The following is a 16,996-nucleotide window of genomic DNA, read 5'->3' as shown; positions in this document are numbered from 1 at the left end:
ATGAGTTAGTCTTGGGAGAAAAATGAGCAATCATTAGCAAATGCTCAAATGCCATCAGAGCCATTTAAATGAATAAAGAAGAAAAAATGCTACATGACTTTACAGACACAACTTGCTTTTGACCTAAATGAAATTACCACTCAGTTTGATAATCTTCTTTGTCTGCCTTGACTCAGAAAGATTTTTTGGCTGTTTCTAAAAAATCAAAGCTTCCTTAGAAAGAAAGCAGATTTGCCATTATTGAGACTATTCATCTGAAGCACAAGTATCATTATGAAATTTTAATAGCTCTAGACACATCAGGAGAACTAATGGGGAGTCCTTCCAGAAATCTACATTCATTTAAACAAGAATCTATTGGGAAAGAACTCATACTAAGAATCCAAGAGGTACAAGACTAAATCAAAGACAAAGACAATGTTGGTGAGGATACAGAGAAAAGGGAACCCTCGTACACTGCTGGGGGGATTATAAATTGGTACAGCCACTATGGAAAATGGTATGGACTTCCTTAAAAAACTAAAAATAGAACTACCATATGATCCAGCAATTCCACTGCTGGGTATATATGCAAAGAAAACAGAAACACTAATTTGAAAAGATACATGCACCCCAATGTTCACAGCACCATTATTTACGATAGCCAAGACATGGAAGCAACGTAAGTGTACATCAACAGATGAATGGATAAAGAAGATCTGGCATACACAATTGAATATTACTCAGCCATTAAAAAGAATGAAATTCTGCCATTTGCAACAATGTGGATGGACCTAGAGAGTAAATATTATGCTTAGGTGAATAAGTCAACCAGAAAAAGACAAATACCTATGTTATCACTTATATGTGGAATCTAAAAAAATAAAACAGCAAACGTATGTAACAAAACAGAAAACAGACTCAATATATAGAAAACAAACTAGTGGTTATCAGTGGGGAGAGGGAAGGGAGGAGGGGCAAGATAAGGGTAGGAGATTAAGAGATACAAACTACTATGTATGAAATAAACAAGTAACAAGGATACATTGTGCAGCACATGGAAATACAGCCATTATTTTGTAATAACTTTAAATGGAGTAAAATCTATAAAAATAATGAATCACTACTTCATACATCTTAAATTAATATAATATTATAAATCCACTATACTTCAATAAATAAATAAGACAGACAAGAGGTCAGAGGGGAGGGTTCATTCTGATTTGTACATGGTACTAGTCCCCAGGAGACTCAGGCCTGAGTCCAAAATGAAGGACCTATAGTACAATAAAACAGTTGCTTTACTATCATAGCTGTGGGACATTGAGACCACATGGCTGTAGCAGCCTGCCTACCAGCAGCAAGACACATCACCCTCAAAGTAGATGAGGAACTATACAAACACTTCTAGGGACCAGGCAACTATCAAATATGAGCAAGGGATCTGAGAGAAGACAGTGGTAAATTGAAGACTGTAAGCTTCACCAGCAGGAGGGAGCCGTATTCAGCTCCAGAGGATTGTTGCCGTAAGAGAGTGAAAACCTACTGATATCAGAACTTCAAGAGAATGAATTCCAGAATGTGCAAAATAAAATCTCCCAGTTTTTAAATGATAGCAATCAATTCAATTTCTTAAAACCATTGTGCTAGCCTTAAAAATCACATCCATGGTCAAACCTATGACCTATGAAGTAGAGATAGTGCCCTCAGCATGATGAAAAGTCAACAACACTAATAGTACTGGTCATGCCTGCATCACACATCAGCAATGACAGTCATGAATACAAGCAATAGTAACATCCTTGTGACCATCAGTGGTGATCAATACAACAATGGCAGCACAGCTGCTGCTTCTGATGTTCAACTATTCTGCTACTCCAAGAAATCTGAACCACTCCTGGAGGAAAAAAAAATGCATACATACAACCATGTTGACTGGTCTCAATTTATATTCCTTACTAATCTAAAGTGGTCCCTTATTGCTATTTGGTTATGATATATACACATAATATATACATGTGAATATATGTATGTATGTATACACACCCACACAATATTATGTTTTGTGTTATTCCCCAAAATAACTATTTTACACCAACCTCTCAGTCCACAAATCTCCAACACTTCCCCACCTCTACTCTGCTAATGACTGCTTCCTTTTTCACTGAAAAAATAAGAAGCATTCAAAAAATAACTTCCACATGTTCTGACCACCACATCTAACATCCTACCTACATCTGTATCCATATATTTTCTTTTCCCTCCAGTTACTATGGCTACCTTTATCTATTAAATCTTTCCACTTGGTACTGGATCCCATCCTCTCTAGCCTTGTACTCAAAGCCCTTGCTCCACCAACTGTTCCCCTTTCTCTCCTTACGTCATCAATTGTCAACTTTCTCTTTCCACTGGTCACTTCCATCAGCACACTAACATGCCATATAATCTCTGCATCTGTGGTAGGCAGCCTCTAAGATGGCACACAGTATTAACATTCTTGGAACGCCCCCTCCTATATTTGACTAGCATTGTTCTGTGTGAACAACAGAATATGGCAGAAATGATAGTACATAGTCTGTTAACTAATTCCGTATCTTTCCCCTTGCTTTTATGTATTCTACATTTATTTAATAAACCATGTGATATAAACATTTTGTCCGTAACCCTTTTTTTCCCATAACCTTTGGGATGGCTTGCCTGCTAGTGTACTGGGGATCTACGGTTGCATTAGAGTAATTTCCCACAAGACAGGTTTTCATCTTACTCTAAAAACAGTATTTGAGAGTTACCTTCTCTTTTGAAACATCTTCCTTACTTAACCTCCAGGTCACTACTTAAGGTTCTTCTCCTATCTCACTGGCAATGTGTTCCCCATCTCCTCTGATGTGCTAGGACCACCTTACTACTCCCTAGATAGCACATCCAGGCTCACAGTTTTAAATAATATCTGCAGACTGATGAGTCCCAAATTTATCTCGCCAGCTCCATATCTTACTTAAACTCTAAAAATTTAAAACCAAACTTTTACTCTCTACCTCAAAACCTATTCCTCTTTTGGATCATTGCCATGGTCTCCTAAATGGTCTCCCTGATTCCCACTTTAGACCCACTTCAGTCTACTCTCAACCCAGCAGTCAGTTATTCTTCCAAAACATAAATCAAATCATATTAATCCTCTGCTCGAAACTCATGTCAGTCTTCCCAGACCCATCACAGTAAAATCTGAAACCTATGACTTCCAAGGCCTCATCTGGCTTGCCCCCATCTCTGCCTCTACCACTAATAAGCTCACTCACTCAGTTCTAGCCACACCAACCTGTGTGTCATTATACAAACACCCCGAACACGTTTCCACTTCAACATCTTTAGTCACTATTCCCTCATTCTGGAGTGCTCTTCCCCAAATATTCACATGGTTTGCTCACTCACATCCTTCAGGTCACTGCCCAAATATCACCGTAACAGAGAGGATTTTCTGTGTAAACTTTTATAAATACAAACTTTCACCTACCCACTCAACCACCCCCATTCATAGCACTCCCAATATTCCTTTTCCTGATTTATTTTTCTCCATAGTCCAGACTACCACCTGATATATATTTATTGTTTTATGTTTTCATTCCTGTCTCTCTTACTATACTTTAAGCTCCATGAGGTCAGCAATGTCTATATTGTTTATTTTACATGCCTAAAACCAACAGAATGCCTAGCACACAGAAGGTACTAAACAAACATTACTGAAAAAAATAAATGAATGAATAACAGTAATAGGAGACATTCCCACAGTGAGTCTTAGCAACAAGGGAGGGGAACTTCACATGAAGGCAAGAGGACTGGTTAAAGAAGCACAGGCCCCACAGGTCTCACAAGTCCAGCAGACACCCAGAACTATTTGGGAGGAGGGCTCTAATACCAAAAAGGCCAGTGAGGAGGGCTATAATACCAAAAAGGCCAGTAAGAAAAGGCCACAGAAACACTGTTTTGCAGTAGTCATGGCTCTGATGAGAAAAAATTAACTGATAGGAAAAAAGAATAACTTTACCACAGAGAAACCTGAAAGACACCCTCTCAACCAAGTGATCAAAATAACATCACCAGTAACTGGACAAATAAACATGACATGCATGCTTCCTAATACAATACATTGAGAGCACAACATAACTTCTGTGGCAATCCTGCCAAAAGCACATAACCTGAACCTAATCATGAGAAAACATAAGAAAACCCCAATATTGAGGACATTCTATAAAAGAACTGGCCTATATTCTTCAAAAATGCCAATGGCATGAAACATAAAAGACTCAAAATATGTTCTAGATTAAAGGAAACTACACAGACATGACAACTGAATGCAATTCATAATCCTGGATTCTATTTTGCTAGAATCAACATTATTGGGATGATTGGCAAAATGTGAATATAATTGGTAGATTACAGTATTCTATCAATGCTGATTTCCTGACTTTGATAATTACGTGATTGTGTAAGAGAATGCCCTTGTTCTTTGTTCTTAAGAAATATACATTGAGGTATTAGGGATATTAGGGGTAGAGCTGAACATTTTGTCTACAATTTACCCTCAGGGAGGTGAGGAAAAAATTATTATATGAGAGAAGATAAAATAAATATAGCAAAATGTCACCATCTTGGAAATCTGAGTGACAAGAATATGGAAATTCTTTCTATTACTCATAACTTTTCAAGTCAGAAATTATGTCAAAATAAAAAAATTTAAATAAAGTACAACAAAAAAGTTACATAAAAAAGGTTCAAAATTCATAATCAGGAAAAATATTTTCAACATATTACAACATATATGTAATTACATATTACATATAAAAATACGTTCAACATATTTCAACATATTCAGATTTTAAAAGATGAACTCTACAAATTCTCCTTTCAAGTTCAAAATTAAAAAGTGTAACTATTAAAGAAGAAACTATAATACCACTAGACTTCAACAATAACTTTTAAAATAATACATTCTACTAGACTAACATACTAGACGTTTTCCTATATCTAAATTTCAGTTAAAAACTAGAAATAATGCCATGAAGGAAAATATCATAACAATGACCTTCAAAGAAATACTGATTTCCATACAGTAATAATCTATTTTAATTATTTTTAAACACATTTTAAATGAACATAATCTAAAAAATAACACCCATTATACTTTGAAAATTCAGGATGTCTTATTTCAGTTCAAATATCATAAAATATTACAGGAAAACCTTAGTATAGTACATATGTAAAGTAGCTGATATTACTTATATAAATTCAGTATCAACCAGCCATTTCTAAAAGGAAACAAAACAAAGCAAAATTACCTTCATGGACTGTAATGCCACAATTGTCACACTGAATTATTTCATCAGCATCCTCACTATTATCTCCAAGACAAACACAGCAAATCAGAATATGGTCCATTTTTTGAGAACTCCAGTTTTGACTCTTCTCAAGAATCAGCGAGTCCTAATATTAAAACATTAGAAAAATCACATTTAAAAGGTAATTTTAATAAATAAAATTCGCACCTTAAATCATTTTATGCATTTCCAAAATTATGCTGCATACTCCATTATTTTAGTAATTTCAAAGTATGCTACGTTTGAGAAGTGAATCTCTTTGTCAACGGACCCTCTAAGCACCCTCTCTCTAATTTTTCACTTCTCTGCAAGTCCCATATTCTCTCTCTTCTAGGAAATATAAAACCAAGCTTATAACCAACAACCCTTCATCTGCTTTGCCATTCTGGATATAGTCTGACCCCTGAAACTACAAGAAAGGAAAAATTAACCCACAAGTAATTACTAACCCTATATATGGGTTTTAAAAGTATAAGACATGTTTCCTACACTTAGGAAGCTTATAATCCTATCTTGGGGAGACAAGACACACACATATTAAACAGTAAAAAAAAAATCAAGATAACGTATAAGCAAATATGTATGTGATGGCATATTACAGACTATACTCCTTTAGTGCTGGGGAATCCAGAATTTCCAGGGTCATCAAACCACTGGATAACAGATCCATGAAAGCCTGCATAGGAAATCTGTGTATACAAGTACAGAAAACCAGCTAAAAAAGAATCCAGATTGACTGATTGCTAGAAGAGTCAGAGTACGCTATTAGGTTTATGTCAAGAAATATCTAGTGAAAACTGGTAATAAAGATACCTAGTTAATTGTAATATAAAAGGAGAAAGGAAGATGTATTAATGAATATAAAAAAATAAAGGGAAGAGTGTGCTCCATTTAATTTAAACCTTCGGCATTATGAATTTAAACTTTAAATGACAAATTAACATGATGATGATTCTTGTCATATTTAACACACTGGGCTCAGCATTACATATAATAAAAGATGGCACTTGAGTCTATATATTTTCATTTAAGAACTTAACCATATTGAGAAACAAATTAGTTCCATATCACACATTAACTATATTGTTTCATATTAACATTTTTATATTTCTATATTCTTTTAAACTGACCAATATCCAAAAGTAACATTTAGAGTCATTTCAATAGCAATTTGTAAATAACATTTGAAAGACATGTGACTGTCACAATAATATTCTTTCAATATATTTTCTGTGTAATAAATCTAAACTTGCAGCTGATCTAAAAAACAAATCAAAAAAGAATGCAAAAGTTAACAAAGAGGCATCATTTCTCTTGAGAATTCTAGTACTTTAAAATTTTGTATTTTGCTCCTTTTTGTTATAAAACCAAAGTATCAATAGTTTGGGGCTTTGGACATGGCTAGCAAATAAAGATTAAAATTTCCTAAAAAGAAAACTCATGTTTTAAAGTACTTTACTACAGTGAGCAAAACAAAAATCTGCCAGATTTTCATCCCATTAGCAATGCTTCAAATGTAACAGCATTCGCCTTAAAGTCAAATGTTCTTGGGTTTCATTCTCAGCTCTCAATAGCTAATGAACCTCGAAGCTGTAGTTTTCTCATCTGTAAAATGGGATGATAAAAATAATACCTACCTCATCAGGTTGTTGTGAGACTTAACAAGATAATGTATGCCAAGAATGTTCCTGAGACATTCTAGGTATTCAATAAATGTTCATTCCCATTCTCCTTTCCTCTGTACTTCTTTGTAGGTGGTCCAAAAAGAGAAACATGAGCTGATCATTTATTACACTGGGGAATCTTCCTTGGAACCCCAAAAGAAAGGTTATAAGCCTCAATTAATACTGGTACTTTAAATATTTTCCCATGTCAAGTCCAAAAAAATTTTTTCTTAAAGTACCACATCTAGGTTAAAAAAAAATCACAGACCAGAAAAAGATCTAGCAAACAACCAGAGTTTGATGACTGAGAGGCTACTCATGTTTATGGGCTCTGCCAATATTTCTCTGGTGGAACTACAACAACTAATCAGCCCTTGAAAAAATAGGTTTACCCATGTGGGAAACAAGTAAATGTCTATGGATCAGAAAAACTGGCATCAACAGATAGTTCTATTCCATTATTTTCCTATTTGGCCATTTTGCTCAGAAAAACAGTAAATGTCTAAATTATCTCTATTCCATTTTCTCTCTACACATATTATCATTTAGAGGCAGAGAAAACAAAATTAACCAGCAATTTTGACCCTCTGATCACCATCATTTGAGACTCTTACTAGACATTAAATACAACAGATGGAAATGGGGATAACTAGAGTCCTACAATATTACCCTAACCAAACGGCTGACAGTGTTTCAATGGGAAAATCTACACAATACACCCTCTTAAAAAGTTATATAGGTTGTCTTCAATAGATCAAACATGGGTTGAAGTGCACTTCTGATCAGAATACAAAAGTCAATTTAGTATCTATTTTTAATAGCGTATTTCTGAAGACATATCATTTTTTAAGTTTCTGGAGAAAATATTTAAGCTAAAGTTTTTACCACAAAATACATCATTTGAAAATATGATTTTTACATAAAAATAGAATTTGGGAAAATGGGTTTGAATGGCACATCTAGGATATAACTTTAATATTATGGAATAATTTAATGGACTCTAATGGTAATTATTAAGATTAAATGGGGCACTATAGTAATAAATCAATGACTCATTGTAAATTATTTCATTTTTCTCCTTGGGATTTAAAATTTACACCAAATATGATTCTGCCCAGTGTTTTTTATCGGCTCTTAAATATGTTTAGTGTTTATTTATATATGTATTCCACAAAGATTATTATAAATAACATATACAACAGGGTAAATTCTAACTAAGCTATATGTGTGTTTAATAGGAGCAAATTCCAGCACCTTTCATATAAAATCAGAATTAAAAGAATCCTATTGCTCTGAAAATGGAAAAAATTATTATACCACGTTTCACCAACAGTTCTTCCTAGAAGTTTTTAAAGAAAGTTAAATTTTCAAGAATCTCAAGTAATTTTTGTACAATGTTAAAAAATGAATTTTTTTAGGCTTTAGAGCAATTTGTTTTATTTTGAAATGTGTAAAAAGACAAATGATTAATAAGTCAGAAGCCCCCAAAAGAAATGGCTATTTAAAAATTTTGGCAAAATGTTTACATTTTAATTAGCAAAATTCAGATGACAATTGCTATTTCTTCACACGGCAAGACATCGAATCCATTTAACATTATGAAAAAAAAACAAAAACCTTCCACCTGAAAATTTATAGTGAGATGATTTTCTATCATATACTAATTCTCATTCAAAGCTCTAGTTTTAAAGTCCTGAAAATGGGAACCATTATCCGAAAATACTATACAGCCCTCCCCAAAAAATTTATTTCTGAAAACTAAAGGCAGATAACCTTGGTGAATCTCAAAAACTTCAAGATAAAAGTTTGAAAAAGACAGGTAACCATATTCCAACGGGATTGTTTCAGATAGCACTAAATTCAAAAAATGCCATAATGCCACTGACAAAGGTATATGCCCATGTGAAGAAAATGCAGGCGATCTAATGCCCAAATCTAGAACAGTAGTTCCCATAGCGTGGTCTGGGGAACTCTCTTCCACGGTATCCAAAAGGTAATTACTAAGGATATTTGCCTTTTCACTCTCTCTCATGGGTGTATGGTGAATATTTCCAGAAGTTACATGACACGGGACGGTGTCAACAATCTAATAACTTTTGTGTTTCTATACATCTCATTTTTAAAAATTTCTGAGTTTTAATTGGAAATGGCAAATATCAAAAGATATAACCTATATGAATAATAATCGGGGTCCTCAATTTTTAAGACTATAAAGGTGTCCTGAACCAAATAGTTTGAGAACCACTGCTCTAAAGCATTTCAAGGCCTACAGCATAGGCATGGTAAGGCCATTAAGAGCCAATGATTATAAAAGGCCTCCACTCAAAAAAAAATATGTCAAATTCCCCTAAGAAATTTCAAAATTATGAAAGTTCCTGGGCATCGTTTACACGATACCCAACACCATATCCCTACAAAAGCACCTGACATAGCACCCAAGAAAAAATTTTCCTGCTTATAGACTAAATACAATTCTATTATGTATTCTAAAACCACATTTTCAGCTATCTCTATTACAAAGTAGTATTTGAAAACAAAGTAAAAGCATAGAAAAATAAAACTTAAAATATAATCAAATATATACATATTAACTAATGAACTCTTGGCAAGGTATCACTACCTAAAATAACCAGGAAGATTAAAATACAAACACTGGCCAGAAGACAACAAGGATTACCTTTAGTCATCTTTTTTACAAAATCAAGATTATAGAACAGGAAACTTAGAAATATAAAATAATTTCGATTAGTTCTTTCTTAAAATTTAATATCTAATTTAAGTGACATTTACGGACTAGAATCATCAAAAATTATTGAAGACTTTGAATAACAGTCTTGGAAAAAAACAGTTATCAAGCTTTCAGGTAGAATATTATTGAGAGAAAATTAACCTTATATAAATTCTTCTACATTTCTGCATAGGGTAGAGCAAAAGGAAAATTAACATAAATTAACACAAAAGGAATTAATTTAGTTACTATAAGAAGAATCTTCTTGACAATTGTATCAAGGCACTTATCCAAGAAATGCCCTGGAATCTCATTCCTTTCGGACTGTTAACCTAAATAAATAAAGTCCCATTATTTACTAAAATCTCTTCTGTTTAGTAGGAAAAAAACTAAACAGCACATGCGGCCTTTAAATGCATCATAAAGGATAGTCTACAATCTCTGAAGCAATTTGTTATGTATTACAGATTATTAACAATGGATAATGTGTATACATTTTACATGGCAAATTTCTAGACATATGCAGGTGTTGCCCCACACCTTAGCATAAATCTAATCCATACTGCCTCTATCCTAGCAAGCCTCCTTTTGTGAATGTCAGGCTAATAAACATTAAGAACGTGATACTGCAGAAGGTAAACTTAGTCAGCAGATACAGGTTAGTATTAAGTGCTATAAAATAAACTGGATACATGTTTAAATCAAGTATGAACAATTAGATTTTACATATTTCTGTTTCCTTAAATTGGAAATACGGAACTGTCTGTGCTACATCATTATGAATACTATACCATATTCCAAATGACAATTTTCCTTTACCTAAAGATAGGAATTAAGTAAGCACTGGAATCAGGCAACGTTCTTCTTAAGAAAATGGGCAACCTGGAAGTTAACCAATGTTTATAACGTAAAATATAAACTGCTTCATCTCTACTGACATATAACACCTCCTGATCTGCTATACATTATTTTGGGGAAACACCAAATTTTTAAATGAAACTTAAAATAGAAAATCACTGTTATGTAAAATTTGTAAACAGAAGAAATGTAAAAGAACAAATAAAGCATAGAAGGAATATCTTGCTACCAATTTAACCTATTTCAATAATATGAAAAAAACAAAAAAATATGTGCTTGTTAAAGTGAATTTTTAAGACTATAAACACATTAATGGCATGACAGACTTATTATAGTTCTACATGTGATGTAACAGGTACATCTACATGTAAGACAACAACTCAATCTTTCTTTTGAAGAAAAACATATACATAAACACACAGACAAAGAGACACAAATGTGTTTGACTGAAGAGTCTTGAATGTTGCATCTTGGGCCCAATGGATAAACCTAACTTTCAGTAGTAGAACTTCAAGTGGAAGAACTGAGTCATTACTGTAGTTTTATGATAGTAATGTTTGTTTTAGGATAAGAAATGTTTGTTTGTTTTCATTTCTTTGTAGAGAGAACTTATTCACTAAAAATATGTAAATATATAGTTTGTATTTACTCCCATACATCTAAAGCAAAGATCTGGTGACTATTCAGATGGGTACTACAACTGAAAAAGGAATTAACCTTTAAAATGAATCTCTAAAAGCCTGAGACAATCATTAAGTTGTTTGTTGCCCTGCTCAAAAGTATTCTAAAAGTCTAAATTTTTATGCGGATATGGATGTAACTAAGTTGAAAGAAAGGTGACCTCTGTTTTCATAATCCACTCAGCACCATTCAGCAGTCCTATGAACAATGGAGAGAGAGGATAGAAAAGGGAAAGGGAAACTCTACTATTTCCCAAGGGTATGGACATGGAAATATTTCTCTAAGTATAGAGGCTGAGCTCCTTGAGGATGGTGATTGTGAGCTCCTTGAGGACGGTGACAAACAGCAGATACTCAATAAAGGCGGGCTGACCAAATGAATAAATGTTACAGTTAGAGTGCTCACTCACTACCACAGCTGTCTATAACAGGATTTCAAGGAAGCCACTTAATATAACGGGTAGAATGGTTTAGAGAAGAATTCCCTTTTCCCCAGACAGACAGATATCATAAAAATTGGGTTGATCTACCTCATTACTCTTGCTCTGAGATAGTGTCAGGCTATCATTGGTCAGTTCCTCATCATCAGCACTGTTTCTGCTAAGAACTTTACTTTTCTTCTTCTTGCAACCCCCTTCACTGGCAGGGCTGCTATGATCTTCATCATTGCCTTCATCATTCTCATCCTCATCACTCCCACTTCCCTCATCTTCATCATCCTCATTGTCTCCATCACTTCCTTCCTTCTGAGATGCAGATCTTCCCTTTCTTTTTACTACAGTGGGTCGCCAATCATTGTCATCTTCACTATCATAGTCATCCATGTCATTCAGCTCTTCCATGGATACAAAATCCAAAAGTGGTCGGTTGCGACGAAGGTTCCACTTTTTTGGCTCACTGACTTGTTCGTCTGTAGTTGTCGTAGTGGGGACTGAAGGAGATGTGTTAGCAGCAGGAGGACTTGTGGCTGGTGTGGTGGAAGCAGCAGAAGCAGCCACGTTATCAGATGTTGTTGCTTTTTCTTTATCCTTCTCTCTCTCCTTCTCTTTATCTTTTTCTTTCTCCTTCTCTTTTTCCTTTTTCTTTCTAGGTCTCTCTCCATTCTCTTCTTCCTCCTTCTTTTCCACTTTAATTAACTGTTTTTCTGATGATAGTACTTCTTCCTCTGCAGAATTTTTAAGTTGTTCTTCTTTTACTTTAATATCTTCATTCAGTTCTTCCTCTAAAATATTTTCTTCAGAATCACTACAGGAACCTTCTCCACTGTCCTTTGAAGGATCTTCACTTCCATTACCACTCCCTTCAGAATCTGTTGAAAATATGAGAAAAAAAAAAACCACACATATGTATATACATACACACACACACACACAACGCTGACACAAATGAAACCACCAAAATTTGTGAATAACTTGAAAAACAATATAAACAAATTTAAGTCAAAGAATGGTAGACGTTCCCAACCTGATTAAATAATAAATCAATGAAGCTGGAATAATGGTTCTAGTTCAGTATAGCACTAATGAAGATGAATATATGTAACTCTAAATTAAAATATGCTTTAAAACAAGGACCACTATTTTGTGTCATACATCTCACGCTATACTTGGTACCCTAGAGGCAATTTTTTTCGAAAAGTAAATGTGCTTCATTTTAAATTGAGCACTTGATTTTAACTTTATGATAATGTAATACATACCAAATTGTTCTTCTTTTACATCTTTCTTTCATAAATTATATGGACTTATATGCATTGAGTCACATTCAGAACAAGAAAAATATGACCCAAAAACTCTGTTCCATTTATCTCACTCTTTACCCAGTAAAAATGAACATAGATATTTATGACAGTCAATTGGTACCACATCCCTAATATACCAATCAATTTTAGGATCACCAAATACACAAGTGAAAAACAGACAATAGCAATGGCACAGAAAATGGAAGTTGCAAGATAAGTTATCAATTTTTCTGATTATTAGAATACTGTTCATATCAATACAAGAGTTACCTAAACTTCCAAAAATTCTAGGCAGTAACTACTACAGACCCTAGAATGAAAGAGATTAATGCATTTTTTTAAACCTAATCCATCTCGGAAATGAGTAAGCACAGTAGTCAGTAAAAAGATAGGCTGAGGACATTACAGAGTTCATGCAGGGACCATAAGCTTTCTAGCAAGGGCCTTCCATTCCTGTCTAGGGCAGCTCAGGCCCTCTTAGACCAACACTACTCAGTAACATTCTAATCCTCTTTACACATAATCAAATAAATAAAAATCTAAAGTATTTGTGGAGAGGGTTATTGGTGGAAGGAGAGCAGGAGGAAGTGGGAAACAAACCAGTCACAGTCAAGTTGTAGCCAACATCAACAGTAAAATCTGTAGGGTGATGAATATTTTGCACCTATAACCAAGATAAGGGTAATAATAAAATGGTGAGAAAAATTCATGTTTCCATACCATTTTAATTTCTGTTAACTCAACCAGTGTTAGCCTCTATAATTACCTGGGTGTTCGAAGTAAAAAAAAGTTGTCTGTAATTAGTATCTGGTTTCTAAAATATCTCAGAAATCCTTTACAAATGACGGATGAAAAAAATCCTGCAAGTTAAATCACATAAAAAATAAAGACTAACATTTAGTGGATGTTGATTGAACCTATAAAATCACTGTCAATCTCAAGATTATCATACAGGTGCCTACATCTTATTCAGGACTGTTGTGACAAAACACTCTCATCCTGAACAATCTTGTAAAAGACACAAGAGCAATATCATGTAGGCCAACAATCCCTTATTTGAATTTTGGAGCCACACATGTTACAGAATTCAGATTTTTTTCAGATTTTAGAAAGGGAGCATGATGTATGCACAATATATTACGCTAACACCTCCAGTAAGGTCTATGGTACTATACTGTAATCAAATACATTACATCTGCAGTGAAAAGTATGAATATTTACAAGTATGATAAGTAAACACTACAAATAAACTCCTATCAGTTCCAGTCAGGTTTTACCATCAAATAAATTCATGCCAAACTTAGGAAACATCTTTGGATTTGTGAGCTTCTTAAATTTCCAAAAGAGCGTGGACCCAATGTCACTTACAAATAGGGGACTTATTTTCAGTCCAACAGCTCTACAAATCATTAGGAAAAGAAGTAATTTTTTTATACCACTCAAAACAATTAAATCCAACCTACCAAGAAAAATACCCCTGGTAAAAAATAATAGTTCCTAGATATTTTTAGATAAGGATATAATAATAAGCAGAGTTGACCAAACACTTCTAAGGCAAAGATAGATCCTTGTGCACACTGACTAAAGCAAGCAATGCTATAATTAACAGCCCTGGGAAATGGAGAAAAGGAACTTTTCTTCTGGATTAACCTTGTAGAATTTTTTCTTAAGTAACTAAAAAGTACTCCTAATAATTTTTACCAATAAAAACATAACAGTAGATATAAAAGAATGATCAAGTGGGGGCACAAACGTGGGCTCCTGATCAAAACTGAGACCAATCCAACTTTGCTATTACTTGTAAATTTTACAGAATGTCAAGAATTTCTGCAATTTTGTTTTGGTTGTTGTTGCCAATGCCGATCGATTATTTTTAAAAGTACAGGGAAACTGATACTCTGATTCTGATTTTGTTTTGTTATCATGCCTAAATAGAAAGCAGAATTTTTAAAAGATTTAAATGCTTTATATTTGTTAACATTATTAGAAGAAAGTGAGATTTTTCACGAATTAAATCCTAGTAGCTTACCCAGCCCTTCATTCTCCAAATATATCACATTATCCATACTCCAACTGCTGGGATCAGGAATATATCAAATTTTATCTTTCTTTGATTTCTGAAAAATAACTTCTTCAACTGATTAGTCATAAGTTCTTTTTGGTACATACGCACTTGAGGGATGGAGATAAACAATATTTAGTTGTGGCATTACTTAGTAATAATGACAATGAGAAAAATCACTGTCCTTGGCTGTCTATAGCTCTATTTTTGTAGGCTGTAATGAAAAATTTCCCATTCCTACCAATCCAAACAACATTTTAAATCCATCACTCTTACAACCTTAAATAAAAGAAAAAAGTAATAACAGACTAGAGAAATAAACCAGATATTTCAAATACAGCTATCTTAGGCATAAGAACAGAGTTAATTCTAAGTCTACAATAAAAATGTTTACATTAGAAGAAAAATCTTTAAAATGGAAATCCCTACCTCCTATTCAGTTAAATAAAAGGTAACCTTTCTCAAACACAATATATCAAAACCTCTCTAAGCAACAGCTATTTCAGCCAACAGTTAAATGTTTTACAGTTACAGAGATTAGAAACCAACCTTCAAGAATCCTTTCACAATATTCAGTGCTTAAGTTTTCCCCATAAGTATAAATTATATAATAAAATCAATATGATTTAATTCAGAGTTTTATGTTAACTTTGCAATATAAAAAAATCATCTTTGTTCATCAACCTTAATTATTTAACTTCTGTTTATTGATCTGGTGCAACAGTAATTAGGATTATAAATATATATAACAGATAACAGACAGATCATCAGTCTACTATTCAGTTAACATCTTGGAAACATTTTTAACTCATCTAGTATATCTCTTTCTAAAAAGCCAATCAGTCAACACAACTCATCTTCTACTTCTGACTCCAGTTCCAGCTGTGTCATTTTACATTTTCTTAGAGATCTAGACCAGTGGTTCTCAAGTGGGTACAATTTTTCCCACAGAAAACATCTGGCAATGTCTAGAGACAGTGGTTGCCACAAAAGGGCAGGGTTAGGTACAGTAAATGCTACTGGCATTGAGTAGGTAGAAGATAGGGATGCTGCTAAACATCCTCCAATACAAAAGACATGCCTTCACAACAAAGATTTAACCAATTCAAAATGCCAACATTGTTGAGATTGAGAAACACTGGTCTAGCATGTAAGACCTCAATTTGACCTCATTCTACTTCCCCAGGCTCATCTCTTCTACTATGCTTTTACTCGAAACCTGATCTCCATGTATAAATGATATTTTCCATCCTCCACATTTTTAACACCTAATGTTTCCCCTAAATAGGTTGCTTCTCTTTCAGTTCCTACTTCAAGTCTCATCTCCTCAAAGAATCGTTGTAAATCCAGTCTCAAGTAGTCCCATCTCCTTTGAAAGACTTGAACTACACAAGTGATTGGTCATGCCTTATAACATCTGCTATTTTATTTAATTATTCTAACATTATCATTAATTCTTTGTGAATTCACCATAACATCCAGCAAAGTGCTTTTAAACAAAGCTAGTTGGTCAATGAACATATCTTGATCCACTTAGCCAAAGGCAGTTAAGCACAAAATACTACCAAGGCAAACTCTCAGCCTGACTCTTCCAGTTAAATTGTTTTCTGGCAATTTGGACCAACTCAACTATGGCTCAAGATCTAAAATTAGCCATCTTACTTTGGCTAGGGGGTTGGGAAGACACAGCACTGCTATCTTGTCTTGTTTAATAAAAGTAATATATGCACTTATTTTCATAATCATTATGTAGATTACTAAATGTAATCAATCCTATCTTAAATGTCTCCTATCCTATACCCAATCTTAAGTCCAAGTCTCAAATATAACCACTTTAACTAGGCCAAACCATGTTAACTAGGCCAAACCATGCAACTGCCAATAATCAACTGTCTTAGACCTATAAAGCTGA

General features: G+C 33.8%; 1 protein-coding gene across 9 annotated transcripts in view; it reads right to left on the bottom strand.

Moving 5' to 3' along the window:
* The window catches only part of PHF14 (PHD finger protein 14), a 232,917-nt gene that overhangs the window by 186,754 nt on the left and 29,167 nt on the right, over positions 1-16,996 (bottom strand). For all 9 annotated transcript variants that reach the window (XM_067042574.1, XM_059073864.2, XM_067042570.1 and 6 more), the window contains 2 exons: positions 11,812-12,590; positions 5,313-5,457 (listed from right to left, as the gene is read on the bottom strand). In XM_067042574.1, coding sequence (XP_066898675.1) covers positions 5,313-5,457; positions 11,812-12,123 — 457 coding nt within the window. In that variant the 5' untranslated portion in view covers positions 12,124-12,590. The remainder of the gene's footprint in view (positions 1-5,312; positions 5,458-11,811; positions 12,591-16,996) is intronic.

Source organism: Kogia breviceps, chromosome 9 (genome assembly GCF_026419965.1).
Source record: "Kogia breviceps isolate mKogBre1 chromosome 9, mKogBre1 haplotype 1, whole genome shotgun sequence".
NCBI lineage: Eukaryota > Metazoa > Chordata > Mammalia > Artiodactyla > Physeteridae > Kogia > Kogia breviceps.
Note: the sequence above shows the minus strand (reverse complement) of the source record. Positions and strands in the feature narration are given on the sequence as shown.